We start from the raw sequence: 18,494 nt of genomic DNA, 5'->3' as shown, positions 1-18,494 counted from the left end.
GTCTGAAGAAGGGTCTCGACTCGAAACATCACCCATTCCTTCTCTCCAGAGATGCTGCCTGACCCGCTGAGTTACTCCGAACGTATCACAAAATGCTGGAGTACCACAGCAGGTCAGGCAGCATCTAGGATCAGTCTGAAGAAGGGTTTCGACCCGAAACGTCACCTATTCCCTCTCCTATATGCTGCCTGACCTGCTGAGTTACTCCAGCATTTTGTGATACCTTCGATTTGTACCAGCATCTGCAGTTATTTTCCTACACGCTGAGTTACTCCAGCTTTTTCTGTCCATCTTCGGTTTAAACCTGCATCTGCAGTTCCTTCCTACTAATTTAATCCAGAAGCAGCTGGTTCTATGTGCAAGAAATATAAATTAATGATGAATCATTCCTAGTCATATAATACCAAGTTATTTCAATAGCTAACCAGCTAGGCTCTTTGCCACCCTCAAACATTGTAGAAATACCATTTATTTGATATCCTTGCATTTCTCCAAAGTAGATTACCCCAGATCTTGGGACCAATGTTTATAATTAACAATTCCAAAATTTGATTGCACTAGTCGTTCTCTTTAGGGTCTCGATATTGGTCAGTGAAGGAAGACCAACAATTGTTGCTTTGTCTTTACAACGTTGTCTTCTTTGACAACCTTTATTTGACGCTCTAGTCCTGAATATGAAACCTAAACTATTTGCTTTACTTGCAAATGGTCAACCAAGTTACTTACTTTATCCAGCACCTCCAATATATATGTCTCCCTGATACATTACATGTATGCACTGCATGAATTCATGTTGACTTGTATTCATCATGCATTATCATGTATTTACTCCACTAAAGCACATTTTCCTCTACATACCCTTGATTCACCCATAACAAAGAACAATGCTTTACAGGGGTATAGATCTTTTCAGAAATAGAATTCTGCGTGGTGCCATTTCATAAGGCCCAAATCGTTTGCACTGTACAATCTGTCTCTCTGTCAGTCGATTCACCTCATGGATGTCCAGCACACGTTTACTCTTTAAGAGGTGATGCCTCACTTGAGTAAAAAAAGATCCATTGATCTCAAAATCTTGTAAATTATAAATGGGTTAATTTCCAGAAAGCTTGCACCAGGAATGAACGTATAAAAAAGAAGTGGACCAAACCATGGTCCCAAAATCGTGAATTACTTGAAAATAGACACAGAATGCTGGAGTAACTCAGCGGGTCAGGCTGCATCTCTGGAGAAAAGGAGTGGGTGACGTTTCAGGTCGAGACATTTTCAGGAAATAAGCTTTCTGGGTGGTAAGTCCTTCAAAGCTGCAGCTATGTAGATTCTTCTCTGAAATAAATGGTCCACAAGACACAGAAACAGACATTAGGCTTTTGATGTTTTGTGCTGCTTATTGGTCACTGTTGCCATGTGAGTTAACTCCCCTTATCACCGAGATAACGTAGAAAGAAAACATGGACAGAGCAAAAGTCTATCTAATCACCTACTGGTTCCATCAGCCACACCTCTGGGAGATTGTGACGCAGGCTGGCCCCGAGTTATTTAACTTATAAAGTTAAAAAAAGACTTGCTCAGAAACAGACTTTTAGGTTGACAATTTGATTAAATTACTGTGCTTTCTGAAAGTCATCACTCCCTCAGCAACCAGAACTGGAATATTATTAACCAGTTAAAGCATGTCAGATCAATGGTGTCATTCGATGTAGTTTGATGAATTCTGCCTGTGATGAGTGTGATGCAATATATTTTACAATCATTCTATGAACTGGATGTAAATGAGGTTGGATGTGGATGGCGTGAGCAATTAAATGCACATTTTAGATATTGCATTTATGTAATTCAGCTCAGTTTAGTTTAGTTTATTGTCACGTGTATCGAGGTACAGTGAAAAGCCTTTGTTGCCTTTAAAGTGGTTAAAATATCCCAAGTAGGAGGAAAATACAGGGTAAAATAGTCCTAATCTAAAACAGATCAGTGGTAATGCAGGTAGACACAAAATGCTGGAGTAACTCAGCGGGTCAGGCAGCATCTTGGGAGAGAAGGAATGGGTGACGTTTGGGGTCGAGTCTCTTCTTCAGATTTAAATGCAACTTAATAAAATTCAAATATTATCCTAACAAATGTAATTAAAACCACAAACAGGAAATGGTCTGATCTATGTTCTGGGGAACTGAAATGAAAAGGATCTATTTTGAGTAGGCTGGAGGATTGCCTTATTGCTGTTACAGAGTATATTCATGAGATTCTCTTACATTTGCAGAAGGAAAACATCACCAATTACATTTAAAGTCAACAGCTCGTTATGCACTTAAAAATGGCATTCTTGATTCCCCACCTCTCAGTTCTTTGCTTTAGCTTGACTCTTTTCAAAACCTCTCAGCCCTTTTCAAGGAGATAATATAAGAAAGATTTGATTAAGAGCAGCAGTAAATAGGAGGTAACAATAATTTGGAAAGAATGTGAGATCACTTACTACAAAAGTGTAAAGATGTATTTTTATTCAACATAATAATAATTGGACCTTGTGTTTTTGCTTCTTTGACTATTCGAAATTACACATAAAGTGAATGCCTTGACCTCTCGGATATGAGGTGACTTTAGTGACTCAAGGTTCATTAAAGCTGAGAGACACTTTGATAAACTGGATATCCAGTGAGACACAACCACTGAGTCATATCACCATCAACACTGACACTAAATAGTAGTCTGCTATCAGCAGTTATATAAATAGTAGTTAATGTTCTGTAACATGTGAATCAGAAAATGCAGATGAAAATGGATTTTTTTACTTTCCTGGGAAACACAGCCGGCAGCACCATCCGTAAAGGAAGTTTATAAAAACCGTTCTCTGCTTAATTTGAATTTCACTGCAGCTTTTTAAAATAGCAGGCAATTATTTCTCGATTTTATTAATTAAATGACAATTTGTAGATGACACGGATGAAATAGGAAGTACAGTGTGGCAACTGGAGACCAACCTAGGAACTGTTTGTGAAACTGGAGAGTAGCAATGTGCAATGAAACATTCACATCTATCTGCACCCACCAAATGTTTCCGTAGAGGAAAATAGCCTGAGGCACAATGAAGTCTGAAAGGATGCGAGGGACACGATGAGTTAATTTCAGAATCCTTGAAAGCTTTTCAAATCAACCAAAGGTCTGAATGCAACCTGGTCGTAAGAACACAAAGGGTCCTGGGTGTATGGAAGGAGCTGCCAGAGGAGCTTGTTGAGGCAGTTACTTTCACAGCGTTTAAGAAATAGTTAAGACAGGTACATGGATAGGACAGGTTTAGTGGGATTTGGGCCAAATGCAGGCAGGTGGGACTAGTTTAGCTGCGACATGTTGGCCGGTGTGGGCAGGTTGGACCGAAGGGCCTGTTTCTGTGCTCTACGACACTATGACTCGAACTGCACACAATTGCGGTGTGACTCACAATGACTCTCTGACTGTTTCTGGAATATTTGCATTTTACAATTAAAATCACAAAAACTTTTCAGAGGTTGAATGGTTGATGATGATCTCCAGTTGAACGGTATAGTCTGAAAAATGTGGAAAATAGAGATTTAGAGACAGAAATAAATGTCAAAATGTGCCGTGAATCAGAGTTAACTTACAGTAAGAAACAATGAAAAAGTCACAAAAAGATGAAGACTTAAATAGTATTTAAGACATCTTTAGAAAGTGTAGTGAGCCATGATAAAGTGATTGAAAGAAGATTCCCATGTAATGGTTCCAGAATCTGTGCTTGGTGGTGAAACAGGGGGGAAAGCTAAGATTGAGAGTTAGGGATTGGGGCTGGTAATGTGAAGTGAGTTTGGTGAATTGGTCAAATGACTAAATGAATGTGTGTGGGACATTGAATGAATGGGGGCTGATAGACTCAGTCGTAAGGCTTGAGCTGGAGCAGAGAGTTCAAAGATGGTAGATTTAAAGGGGATAAAGTAAATAACTTGGGAGTGAAATAATAATTCAGGAGTGAGTAGTGAGCATTGACAGGGAAGCAGCAGTTGAATGGACGAGGAATTCATGGAGCAAATATGTTAGGGGGTTGATTACATGGAGGAATTATCATTGATATTGTCGGCAAAACACAACGTTGGAGGAACTCAACGGGGCCTGGCAACATATGGGGAGGAAATCCATTGATTTGTGGAAGCAGGAATAGTGCAGCTGTGCGGATGACGATATCTTGGACCTCTTTCCACTGGCATTTAGGTGCAAGGATGAAGTGGAGAGGGGTTTAAAGGACATAATTTAAGACAAGTAAGAGTTTGAATTGGTCTTTGCTTCTTCAGGACAACATTTAACTGGTGAGAGGGAAAGCTGATGCTGCTCACGGTGTTACTGGCAGTAAGTAATCAAACCCATCCTGTACCGCAACGTATTTCACACTTCGAACCGCTGCTTCCTATCTCAGGTCCTCACCCACAACTTCTATCAAGTTCTGTATTCTCCTCATCTGTCTCTCTCTGTTCTGAATGAGGTTTTGTTAGGAGGATGAAAGAGTCAAACTAGGAAGACTTTGGAGGATTGAGGTTCAAAAGGGAAAAATCTTTGCTGCAATGTGGACAAGGCTGCAAAGAGTGAATATAGCAGCCAAAGGTGGATTCAAGCAGCAAGCCCAGTTCCGCTTTCTATGTTCCTCAGGACTGGCACTGCTGTTGGTTCATTATTGTCATGTGTGTTGAGATACAGTGAAAAACTTTATAGGACGTGCTATCCAGGTAAATCAATTACACATGATTTTAATGACAATACACAATAGATAGTGCAAAAGGACAAAATAAACTGAGTGCAGAATGGAGTGTGACAGCTACATAGAGTCAGAGTCTTACAGTGTGGAAACAGGCCCTGAGGCCCAACTTGTCCACACCGGCCGACATAACCTATCTACACTAATCCTACCTGCCTGCGTTTGGCCCACGTCCCTCTAAACCTGTCTTATCCATGTACCTGTCTAAATGTTTCTTAAACGTCATGATAGTACCTGCCTCAACTATCTCCTCCAGCAGCTCGTTTCATACACCCACCACCCTTTGCATGAAAAAGTTACCCCTCAAGAGAGCTAGATAGAGCTCTTAAGGATAGCGGAGTCAGGGGGTATGGGGAGAAGGCAGGAAAGGGGTACTGATTGAGAATGATCAGTCATGATCACATTGAATGGTGGTGCTGGCTCGAAGGGCCGAATGGCCTACTCCTGCACCTATTGTCTATTGTCTCGGGTTCCTATTTATAGGAGCACATAACTTCATCTTTTATGATTTAATTGCCATTTTATTTTGTTTTGTTATGAGTAATATGTTGATCCATCAAGTGAAATAAGTTTATTAAAACAAGATTTATCCGCAGAAAATAGTTTCAGCATCTCGATCTCCATCGGATGCATGTGGCCTGTAATGATCAGGGAATGTAAAGGAGCACCAAGATCCTCCTTCACCATCTGTCGTAGAGTTGCAGCAGCAATCTTTTGGTCTTTGGAACCCACTCTGGCCAGTCCAACACACAGAGTATCTTCAGTCAGTGCTAAATCAGAGAAAGACAGAACAGCATGAGACATCTGGATGCATTAAACCCCCCCAGCATTTTCACCACTTAAAATATTCACACTTATAGGTGCTTGTTTTAATCTAGTGTACCAGACATGAATTTTGCTGTTGTGCCATTTCCTGCCCATGTCCTCTAAAGGCTGATTCACTTCCTGTATGTCTTTGTTTTGGTGGATCCAGGCACATTCCCCATTAATACATGAAAGTCAAAGTCTTGTGACGCAGTCAGGAATGTAACATCCTTCCAGCTGGAAAACGTGTACATCTAGCCAAAAGCGTTAACACACCTGGTGTCCCTTTCCTCCAAGGAAGAATGCAAGAAAAGACTGTCCGCAGACTTGCTGGCCCTGCTCTATAATCTCATGAAGTTACCTAACCCGTCTCCATTAACTTAATTTAAATTAAACCAATAATCTAACTGTAATCATAAAGGGCTGACAATACAGATCTTAAAGTCCAGTAAAACAAATTCTTCTTACCAATTATCCATAATCCGAATCAAATATAACACAAATGCACAGTTCAGAAATGGGTCCTTGCGACCCACCTCATCCACACAGAGCATGATGCATGGCAACGGTCATTTCAGATGTCCCCCATTAGGCCTGTATCCCTCCACTTATTTTCCATCCAAGTCCCATACCTCTCAACCTGTCCTATCAATGTACCTGTGAAATAGTGTGAATAGTGAAAGGCTTGGATCAAGTGGATGTTTCCACTAGTTGGAGAATCTCAGACTGGAGGTCATAGCCTCAGAATTAGTTCCTTTAGGAAGATGTGGAGGAATTTCTCTCATCAGAGGGTGGTGAATATGTGAAATTCTTTGCCGCAGAAGGTTGCGGAGGCCGTTAATGGATATTTTTAAGGCAGAGATAAGGCAGAGACATACAACAACACGGGAAGAAATCAGCGGATCGAGCAACATCTGTGGAGGCAAAAAATGTAATTTGATGTTTCAGATCGAGAACCTGCATCAGGACTTGGTTAAATACCTCATAAAAGATTATATCGCTAATGAAATCACATTCCCTCATTAACGCAAATATTATTTTAAAAAAACATTAGAAATCTTTATGTTATTTGATAATTTTTGAAAATTTTGAAAGTTTCTGAATGCCTCAGAAATTCCCTTCGTTTAATGACATAGATGTGCTAAAATCCCCACAGTGCAGGATCATTTAGCCGCATTGGTTTCTGTGGAGGGGATCCATAAAAGGTCAGTTTAGATTTCTTTCATGGAGCTGTTCACAACAGGCAGGAAATCCTGGGCCATTGTGTCTGGAGTGAGCGAAGTTTGAACCCATGACCTTCACAGCGAACAAGCTGGAAAAATGGTCAAGTTCCCCTCTACTTTATAATCAAACATGGCTGATGAGGGAAATATATCTATTAAGTGTGAAGAACAGGGAGAAATACTTTAAGATGTGAGTATTTCATTTAAAGTGAACAATTTTGTGGATTAATTCTACAGCCTGAAAAAAAAAATCTGTTACACAATGTTAAAACAATATGGAACTCAGGAGGTAGTGGTTTGTTACAAATGTTTTGAATTTTAATTTCTGCTCAGAAAGATTTAAAGGGATATTTCCCCTTAATGCCTGGAAGTTAATCAGTAAATTTCAGCTAAAAGTTACATTTTGGGTTAAAAATGCACCATCAGTCACTTCTGTTAAAAGAGGCTCAATTTATCACTCCACTAACACATGAAACTGCTACAGTAGTCATTATATTGTAGGAAGGAACTGCAGATGCTGGTTTAAACCGAAGATAGACATAACATGCTGGAGTAACTCAGCGGAACAGGCACCGTCTCTTGATAGAAGGAATGGGTGTCATTACATCAGACTATTATCAAACTTAGGTTTACAAAAACCTTGGATACCTTCTCATGGTAATAATCACTGTGCAAATACACAATATATATAAAAGGGTTGAATTATAAAGCCAGTGTAGTACTACGTATTTGTATGGACAACACTGGAAACGAACTGTTTGAACTGAGGAAAAGTAGGTCAAGGAAGGGTGATGAAACCGGAAGGTTCAGCATATCTCTTGAAAATTCCAAATAAAGATAAAACATGTGCATTATCAAAGGACATTTGCATTTTGTGTATAAGCTCAGGTTCCATTTAGAGAAGGCATCAAATGAGTTTTGATGAGTTCACATTTTCTTAAGGAATGTAAGGATTTTTAGATGAAAAGTCTTCTCTGCAGATAAAGGCAAATTACTGATATAACTTGTACATTACTTAACTTGGTCTTTGTACAAAGAGGCACAAGACCAAAGTGATATAAATGATAAATAAAATGATTTGTATCACTTGCTAACTGGACATAATTCAATAAAAGAATGAGATCATAATACAAATTACAGCCGCCACAAATAGTCATGAAGATGGTTATCAAAAACAATTAACATATTAATGCGCTGTAGATCCATTTAAAAATCCCTAAGGGGCATGATTGGAATAATTGGTTAGATACACAGAAACAGTTAGCTCACCGAGCTCCTCTCCTTTGCCTCTGCGATTTTCAATGATCTCCAGCAGTTGTTCAGCAGCCTCATTAACAGACATGAACCTGGGAGGCTCAAAGATCTTCTTTCCCCTATTAAAAAAATATGTTCATCCATGTTTCTCATAATCAAGATATTTTTTTCTCGTTCATTCCTCTCATATTAACAATAAAACGTTACTGGACAAAAATAATTGAACAATACCATTTACCCTTGTTCACAATGAAATCAAAGAGTTCCTTGGTTTATTTTTAAAATGGATTTACATTTAATGCAAAGTAACGCTGCAAGGTAGTTCCTTGGAACCATCATCACCAAGGACCTTAAATGGGAGGCTACCATCGACTCCACAGTCAAAAAGGCCCAACAGAGGATGTACTTCCTGCGGCAGCCAAGGAAACACAATCTGCCAGACAATGATTGTCCAATTTTATACAGCCATCGTTGAGTCCGTTCTCACCTTCTCCATCATGGTCTGGTTTGGCTCAGCCACCAAACACGACATCCAGAGGCTGCAATGAATCGTTCGATCAGCTGAGAAGGTTGTTGGCTGCAACCTTCCCCCCATTGACGAACTGTACACTGCAAGGGCCAGGAAGCGAGCGGGTAAGATCATCTCTGACCCCTCTCACCCTGGCCACAAACTTTTTGAAGCACTTCCCTCTGGAAGGCGACTCCAAACTGTCAAAGCAGCCACAACCAGACATAAAAACAGCTTTTTTTCCACGAGTACTAGCTCTACTCAATAACCAAAAGTCTGTAGTCTCTTTTAGCTCTGGTTTATTTCACTCACATGTTTAAACCGTAATGTTGTATTCTTAATGTTTTAATGCTTTCTGCTTTATTCTTAATTGTTTACTGTCTGTTCGTGTTGTTACTTGCGAGCGGAGCACCAAGGCACATTCCTTGTATGTGTTCATACTTGGCCAATAAATTTATTCATTCATTCATCATCACCTAGTTAACAGGAGAGATACCAAACAGAATTTGAAATTAGGACAAGTGAACAAAATATTGATAAAAGAGTTATGGAGAGATTTAGGCATGGCATTCCAGATATCACTGCTTTGTGGGTGAAGGAACTTGTTTCAAATGTGGGGTGATTAAATTTGTGAATGATAAATGGCAGAATTGAATGATTACAGATACCTCATGGCTGAGAATTGAGGGCCAAGAAGATGTTTGACAACATGGCTGAGAATTTCAAAATTAAGACATTGTTTAAGTGGGAGTCAATGCAAATCAGCAACCTCTCAGGTGAATGGCACTTAGTGGATTTTAACTTTGTTAAATTTATGGGGAAAAAAACAAAATTTCCCCAAAACTTAAGACATCCATTGTGGTTTAAAAAGTGATAAATATTGCAAGATCAGGATTTGTGAAATAACTGAACAAAATAGTTGCAACAAAGAAATGAAACATATTATTACAACTTAAGAAAGACTGCCGCACAATCTGTTGGATGTGAGACATAGGTAATTGAGATAAATCTCAAACAACACAGAACTTCTGACGCAATAGTTTTAATTATCCATGTCTTCCAATCAATTTATGCTAAAAACAAATCATATTTCATCTCCCTGTTAGCTAGCCGGGGAAAAGCCTGGTATGGTGCAGAACTAGAGGCTAAAAGATTCTGGATTCAATTCTGAGCCTGTGTTGAATTAGTCAATCTCAGCTGGAGTGAGACTGGCTAAAAAGATGGAGGAAACTAATGAAAGGATATAATTGAGATGGAATGTGGTTACCTCAATACCATTGCTCATAAATAGTCCCTTAGGCACGGCCCAGAGGATTATTAGTATGCATGCAACCATAAATCAGAACTCGTAATGGGAGGAAAGTGGAAGAAATGTAAAATATTGTTCTAAGAAGGAACTAAATACGTATCAGCGAGTCTTAATTTTACATTACCAGTAGCAGTGAAGTATTTCTAAAAACATGATATAAGAGCTTCATTATTAAACATTTTTAAATGGCTGCTTCTGTCTGTAATGCAGTCACATACAAAGTTGAGGCAGCATTTATTGTTTTGAAGAACGAGATTCAAACCATTACACAGTAACAAGATCGTTATCCAAAATAGCTACAATTAAAGTACGAATTTCAAATGTTTCTGATTGGATGTGTTCCAATTTGTCTGGAGTTTGATTATGAGAATTTGAAAGCGTACAGTTTGGAGCTGTTTATCTACCTTACGATCTCACCATACCCTGACTAATTTTCCATGCATTTGTGAGGTTATCAAGTTTGGCAAAACACTTTCTTGAGTTCAATTTCAAATGGGCAACTTTATAATAATGTGTGTAACATATTACAAATACAATGGAGGTCGTTTAATGATTCTAAGCTGGGCAAGGAGAAACATTAAAGTCAAATGGGAAGCCCAACTACAAATATCACTTGCAGTTTAAAAAAGTGAGATTAGTGTGGTGGAGGGAGGGCATTAAAAGCTGCAAAACTCTTTCAATGAGATTTCATGCTTTACATTTTACCTCCATTTTAAATTTATTGTAGGCCAGATTGGGCAACTGTTCCTTGGTAATACTGACAGCCAAAACACGAAATTGGCCGACCAGAACAGGCGATTGTCCTTGCAACACTGCATCAGGGGCTAGAATGAGCAAGGATTACTTGGAAAGGAACATCACCTCAAACTATCTGCCAATTGACTTTGTCAATGGATTCCTAATCCCTCCTCCTCCTGATTTGAGCCCAGTCATGTATTTATCTCCTCATGCCTGCCAAACTCTTAAACTGGCAGTTGGCAGCCAGGAAACCTATTGAAAAATGTCTGATCTCGATCTGAAACGTCACCCATTCCTTCTCTCCAGAGATGCTGCCTGTCCCGCTGAGTTTCCCCAGCATTTTGTGTCTATCTTTGGTGTAAACCAGCATCTGCAGTTCCTTCCTATTCAAAAAAGTAGAATGGCTCCTGACACATAATTCAGTTGGACCTTCTTGTTCTCTTCAGTTAGTGGAGCATTAAATCTCTCCGTTCTTTTTGTGCATGATATACGCTGCCAGCAGGTTTGATAATGTAGTGTTTCCAGTCTTGATACATCAAAATAATTTGCTCCCTACACAAAGGAGAAACTTGCCTCATTAGATTTTCCAGCGTTTGTTCCTTTACTTTGATGTCTGCAAAAAAAAAAAGTTGATTTACAGAAAACAGCCAGATCTATATTTCTGTTTCAGTGTAGGGGAAAATATTAAAATGCTCCACAAAATGTTGCAGTTTCTAAAACTTATCAGGCGCCCAATGAACATATTTGAATTTTCCTTCTCATTGCTGAAGTGAAATGGGTAAACAATACTTTATGAGGAAATACTTTATTTGCCTACTTCTGAAAGCCAGATAAACCCACTGACGTCCCCTCACCTAAATTAAGCCACTTAGTGCAAGTAATATCAGATATCAAAATACAATGAGTATATTGTTAATGGCAGCAAATATTGATGCTTCTAAAACTTAAGAATGTTTTATTGCTTGCATGTTTGAGCATTAACATACATAGGCAATATACAAAGAGGATGAGTCTGAAGAAGGGTCTCGACCCGAAAGGCCACCCATTCCTTCTCTCCCAGAGATGCTGCCTGACCCGCTGAGTTACTCCAGCATTTTGTGTCTACCTTTGATTTAAACCAGCATCTGCAGTTTTTTTCCTATACAAAGAGGATGTCTGCCTCTTTGTAGGGTACGTCTAACAATCCCTGTCCAGGCGTAGACTGGACAGGGATTGTTAGACGTACCCTACAAAAGTCATTCTCTGCAACACTGATGACTGCATTGGGGCTACCTCCTGCACCCATGCAGAACTCGTGGACTTTATTAACTTAACTACCAAGTCTCACTTTGTCACTGCATTTCATAATCTGAGCTCTCTCATGCAACATCTCACCAGCATTTCATGCCTGGTGTCTTCTTTGGGAGTCCAAACCTAAACAAAGGAATGTAAAAGTCATGAAATGATGGTTGCAAGCAATAAAAACAGAAACAAATGTACGCTAAGATTGTGAAATGCAGGGACAAAGTGAGACTAGCGAAACATTTTAAATGGGGCTGATTGGAACTTGCAGATGGTGCAGTTCCCATGCATCTTCTGTCTGTTATTTTTAGAGCTAGAATAACACTGAATAACACTGAAGGCTTCTGGTCTTATGATAACTAAAAATAACACTGAATAACACTGAAGGCTTCTGGTCTTATGATAACTAAAAATAACACCTTCAGCAACTAAGTGTCTGAGATTGCTGAATATGGATGAGTTCGTCAAATCAAGTTAAAAATCCAAAAAGATTGTTATAGGATAACAGGATCTGAAGTTTAAAAAAAAATCTATCATTAAGTTTTTATAAGCAATAAGACAATGTCAATGTTTTCCAATCAAACCTGATTTATAAAGTGCTGGGAAGAAGACAGAACAATGGAATGGGGTGGTTAAGATGTACAAAACGTACTGCCTTAACTTAATTCTGGAATTCAAGTATCCACATTTGCAAAAGATTTGTGAAGAATTTACTTTGGCAAATGACTTCTTCATGCAAACACTTCAAATCTAAAGCTGTATTTGGTTGTGAAATAAAACATTTTGATAAATTGATATCAGCACCAACCTTTTGAAAAGGTAATCATTTAGTCTGGTTTACCCATAAAAATGCCAGCAGAAGATAAAAGGTAGAAGTGTCACTCACCAAGTAAGCATAAAGTGTGGACTCCAGTCTGTCGGTTCCTTTTGATTTTGTCATAGAAGCTTTCAGGTTTCCATGTCTCTGTCCAGAACACGATGGAAACTATTTCGCCAAAATTGTACAACTAGGAAAAAAAACAAAAGAAAAATCAATCAATACTTGACCAAAAGGGTGGTACAGTGGTGCAGAGGGTGGCTTAGTGGCACAGGCGCTGTATCACAGCGCCAGAGGCCCGGGTTCAATCCTGACTACGGGTGCTATTGTACAGAGTTTGTACATTCTCCCTGTGACCGTGTGGGTTTTCTCCGGGTGCTCCGGTTTCCTCGCACATTCCAAAGACAAGCAGGTTTGTAGGTTAACTGGTTTCTACAAATCATCCCGTTTGTAGGATGAGAAACATAGAACTAGTGTGCAGGTAATCTTTGGTCCAGGCAGACTCAGTGGGCTGAAGGGCCTGTTTCCACGCTGCATTTCGAAATGGGGAGAGGATTCAGAAATTGGAGGTGCAAATGGACTTGGAAGTGCTGGTGCAGGATTCGCAAAAGGTTAATTTGCAGGTTGAGTTGGAAGCAAGGAAGGCAAATGCAATGTAAGCATTCATGTTGAGAGGACTAGAATATAAAAGCATAGATGTAATGTTGAGGTTTTCTAAGGTGCTGGTCAAACTACATTTGGAATACTGTGAGTAGTTTTATGCCCCATATCTAAGGAAGGATGTGCTGGCATTAGAGCGTCCAGAGGAGGTTTACGAGAATGATCCCAGGGATGATTCTTTATCTGTTGGCAGGTGGACTCTGGGGAGCGTTGTTGAGCAGAGGGATATAGGTGTGCAAGTACACACATAGCTCCTTGAAAGTAGCGTCACCGGTAGATAGAGTGATGAAGAAAGCTTTCAGCACATTGGCCATCATCAGAGCATTGAGGTTATGTTGCAAGTATACAAGGCATTGGTGAGGCCACATTTGGAGTTTTGTGTTCAGTTTTGGTCACCCTGTTAACGAAGTTAAGTTGGAAAGGGTACGGCGAAGACATACGAGTATGTTGCCAGGACTCGAGGGCTTGAGCTATAGGGAGAGGTTGAACAGGCTATGATTTTATTCCTTGGTGTGCAGGAGGATGAGGGGTGATGTTACAGAGGTGTTTAAGATCATGAGGGAATTAGATTGGATAAATGGTTCTTTGTTTCGACTACTTATACAATGACACTCTGTTACTCAGTAATTCCTTTCTTGGTTATAGCGGGCAAGCAGCAATAACAGACAACAGCCCTACATTTTGAGCAGAGAATTGCAATAATTCATCACCCATATCAAGAAGTTTTTTTCATCTCTGTCCTGAACAGCCAACCTCTTATTTTAAGATTTTGTCCCTGGTTCTTGACAACTGCAGCCAGAGTAAGTGTCAACCTTGCATCAGGTAAGAACTTCTCTTGTTTCAATCATCTTCCCAAAGTCAAGAGGGTGGGCTAAATCTTCTTAATCTCTCCTCAGGAATTGGCCTGGTGAATCCTTGCTGCATTTGTTTTTAAAGTCAAATACCTTGAAGTTTATGGATCTGGTAGAATTTAACACAGCACAAATAATGTATAAAGCAAGAAATAATTTACTACCAGGTAATATACAAAAAATGTTCTTTGACAGGGAGGGCGGTTATAATTTGAGAGGAGTTTAATTTAAAGAACCTTTGTGTTCGTACAATTATGAAGAGTATGTGTATTTCAATCTGTGCGGTGAAATTGTGGAATGATTTGGATGTGGAACTCAAGCAAAGCACAAACATTACTCAGTTCAAGAAGATGTACAAAAAAATTATTTCCCAGAGGTATAATAATGAGGAAGGGCTGTGATGACGGTTAAGTTTTAGTTTATTGACACAGTGTGATATTCGCGTTGTACATAGAATTTGGATAACGGTTTATAAACTGCATATATGTATGCTTGCGTGTGTGCATATATGTGTATATATGTATGTGGCATATGTATGGATATATGTATGTATGTATATGTTTGTGTATGTGTATATATATATATATATATATATTCACAAAATGCTGGAGTAACTCAGCAGGTCAGGCAGCATCTCGGGAGAGAAGGAATGGGTGACGTTTCGGGTCGAGACCCTTCTTCAGTCTGAAACGTCACCCATTCCTTCTCTCCCGAGATGCTGCCTGACCTGCTGAGTTACTCCAGCATTTTGTGAATAAATCGATTTGTACCAGCATCTGCAGTTTTTTTTCTTATATATATATATATATATATATGTAGATGAGAAAAAGTTTGTGAATTAATTGATGAGTAGCGGAGAAGGGGTAGGAATAAATAAGGGGTAGGAACTTCCTCCTACTCCTTTTCGAACATGTAAGATTTAATTTGTGTTGTTTATGAGAATTTATTCGTTGAGTTGTGTATAAGTTTATCGTTCATTTCATTTTATTGTTATTTTGTTTTTATCTTTTTTTGTTTTACATGTTTGAAATAAAATATAGACAAACAAACAAACAAACTCCCTAAGGCAAGATGTACAGCAGAGCTATGCATGATATTCCAGGTGCAGTCTCAGCAATTTTGCCACTCAAATCCTCAAGCAAGGAATGCCAACATATCATTTCCCTTGCTAATTTCCTGTGCCTGCATGTTTACTTTCAGTGATTTCTGTACAAGGCCATCCAGATCTTTCTGAACACCAACATCTTGCATTCTCTCAACATTAAAAAAATATTCTGTTCCCCACCCCGCCCAAGGTGGATGACCTCACATCTTCCACGGGATATGACAGGAGGATATGACATCCTCAACAATTCCCTTAGCGTACCCATATCTTTCAAAATATTTTTCAAAGCAGGGATCAAGTATATCCCTGGAGGAGTTTTGGGAAGTGAGAAGCATACTTAAGAACGAAAGCAGGAGGGCATAAAGGAGACAGGAGATAGCTCTGGCAGATAATATGAAGGAAAATCCAAAGAGATTTCATAAGTACATGAAAGGAAAGGCCATGACGACAGAGAGAACCAAAGCCGTCACCCCTTAGAACCAAAGCCGTCATCTCTGCGTGGAGCTGCAGGAGATGGCAAGGACTCAATGAGTAAATCTCCTCTGTTTTTGTTGTGGTGAAAGACATGAAGACCGGGGAAATTGGGGCAGATAATGAAGGTGGCTTGAGGTGCTGAAGGGTATTGAAGGTAGATAAATCTCCCGGGCCCGAGGACACTGTGGGAAGATTGAGAAGAAATAGCCGGCTGAGATCTATGAATCAGCATTCGACATGAAGACTGGAGGGTGGCTAATGTTGAGCCTCTATTCAAGAAGGGTTGCAAGGAAGAGCCTGGCAACTATAGACCAGTGAGCCTAATGTCAGTGCTAGGCAAGTTACTAGAGAGTATTCTGAGAGCTAGGATATATCTGCTTTTGGATAGACAGGGCCTGACTAGGGATAGTCCGCATGGTTTTGCGCGTGGAAAATAGTGTTTCACAAATCTGATTTGAGTTTTTTGAAGAAAGGGGCAGCACAGTGCTGCAGCGGTAGAGTTGCTGCCTTACAGCGCCAGAGACCCGGGTTCGATCCTGACCACGGGTGGTGTCTGCACGGAGTTGGTATGTTCTCCCTCTGACCACGTGGGTTTTCTCTGGGTACTCCTGTTTCCTCCCACATTCCTATGACGTGTCAGTTAATTGGCTTCAGTCAAATTCTGCTCTGGAAGGTTGAATTGCATAGGATCCAGGTAGAGCTGGCCAAGTGGATGGAGAATTGGTTCATGGAAGGACGCAGAGGGTGATGGTGGAAGGTTGTTTTTCGGGTTGAAGGCCTGTGACTGGTCGTGTGCGTCAGGGGTCAGTGCTGCACCCATTTGGATGAGACTGTTGCGCTGGGTGCCTCCCAGAGTTTATTTATTGAACCTTTTAGAGAAACTAAATTATAAATTTTAATATTATCCATCTTAGCAGCAAACATTTTTTAATGTGGACAACCTTATAATTATAGACAATATTATATAAAGTATGTAGGTATATAGGTATGTAGGTTATACCTATATAGGTATGTAGGTTAATTGGCTGGGTAAATGTAAAAATTGTCCCTAGTGGGTGTTGGATAGTGTTAATATACGGGGATCGCTGGGCGGCACGGACTTGGTGGGCCGAAAAGGCCTGTTTCCAGCTGTATATATATGATATGATATGATAAAGAATTTATCGTAACAAAATATCTCAAAAGGCTTCATTGAGTGATTTTCAAGCCAGGTAGGTAACTTTTTGAAGGAATGACAAAACACCCTGTTAAATAATTAAATATTAGACAATAGACAATAGGTGCAGGAGGAGGCCATTCGGCCCTTCGAGCCAGCACCGCCATTCAATGTGATCATGGCTGATCATTCTCAATCAGTACCCCGTTCCTGCCTTCTCCCCATACCCCCTGACTCCGCTATCCTTAAGAGCTCTATCTAGCTCTCTCTTGAATGCATTCAGAGAATTGGCCTCCACTGCCTTCTGAGGCAGAGAACTCCACAGGCCACATCATAAAGGAGAGTTGGACAGATTAAGGAAGAAAATTGAGAACCAAATAGCCCAAGGCAACACTGCGAAAGAGGAAGAAGATTAGGCATGGCAGTGGACGGGGGGAAGGAGCAGAGATCTTGGATGTTTGTATGATGAATTACATAGTATCCTCCAATTGTCTGTGATTGGAGCCATGGGAAATCCAATATTGTACAGTTAAGTGTGCAGCACATATGGAACCACTACACAGGAAGCTTCCAAATACTTTGATCAGGAATTCCATTCTATAAATAAAAACTATGAATTAAATTTTATAAAATAGCACAAATGGTAGTATGGGTTTATGAGTGTTGTCAATTAAAAACTTAACCAACCATGGAGGTTTCACCTGCATCCCGGAGTTTAATGTTGAAGTGTATTTTCTGATCTTAACATAAAACAATACGAAAGGTTAATTTAGATTCTTAAAAAAATCAAAATTCCTAATAAAATGTTGTTTACTGGTCTAACATTTGTTTCATAAAGTCAAAGACCGAAATGCAGGTCCCCAATAGCTCTACTATCTCAAGTTTGGATCAACTGAAAACATGCAAACAGCGAAGATCCCCAGCTTTGCTCCCGAATAAAATGTTGTGCCTTGTTAGTAATGCCCTGAAAGTGATTAGTATCACTGCATTTGATAGAATGTCACATGGCGATGTTGTTACAGAAGACTGCGTAATGAATAGGAATGTATAGGAGGTTGCCCACCACATATGACAATTGTAACTAACAAAGCAGTGCAAATCTTCAGGCAAGATGGAGAGCGTACAATAACAACGAGGATGAAATAGATGCAAAGGACTTGCATTAGCAAGTCAGTCCATTTTCTGTAATTGCTCTCGTCACTCCAGTAAACCCATTCTTAGGCAAGTACTTTTTCTCTAGAGTTTATTATGAGTACTAATTATTCTTTGCAGAATTAACTGCAATGACCCAAGACTAAGTATTCAAAACTAGATACAGATGATTTGTGCAGGAAATTATTTCAAATCTAAATATTAAAAACCAACTGTCCTTCTGAATAAAGAGAATCATTCTTAATAATTTTAATGAATTTTTCCACCATAACTTGCATTTTGTGGGTTTCCAGCACTAATTCAAGATGCGTCAAAAGACAGCGCCAATCTTCAGCACGGCTCAATAAATCAAAACTTCGTTACTGAAAGCTGCAGCGTCTGCTGAATTGCCACTGCTCTATTTATCCAC

The 18,494-nt window shown here is 39.6% G+C and overlaps 1 protein-coding gene across 1 annotated transcript in view; it reads right to left on the bottom strand.

Moving 5' to 3' along the window:
• Nucleotides 1-229: 229 nt before the first annotated feature.
• The window catches only part of dph5 (diphthamide biosynthesis 5), a 32,736-nt gene continuing 14,471 nt past the window's right edge, over nt 230-18,494 (bottom strand). Inside the window, exons 4-7 of the mRNA XM_078407697.1 lie at nt 12,757-12,877; nt 11,163-11,202; nt 8,050-8,153; nt 230-5,523 (exon numbers count right to left, since the gene is read on the bottom strand). Coding sequence (XP_078263823.1) covers nt 5,288-5,523; nt 8,050-8,153; nt 11,163-11,202; nt 12,757-12,877 — 501 coding nt within the window. The 3' untranslated portion in view covers nt 230-5,287. The remainder of the gene's footprint in view (nt 5,524-8,049; nt 8,154-11,162; nt 11,203-12,756; nt 12,878-18,494) is intronic.

This window comes from Rhinoraja longicauda, chromosome 11 (assembly GCF_053455715.1).
Source record: "Rhinoraja longicauda isolate Sanriku21f chromosome 11, sRhiLon1.1, whole genome shotgun sequence".
NCBI classification, from domain to species: Eukaryota; Metazoa; Chordata; class Chondrichthyes; order Rajiformes; family Arhynchobatidae; genus Rhinoraja; species Rhinoraja longicauda.
The sequence above is the reverse complement of the archived record's forward strand: the minus strand, read 5'-3'. Positions and strand labels throughout refer to the sequence as shown.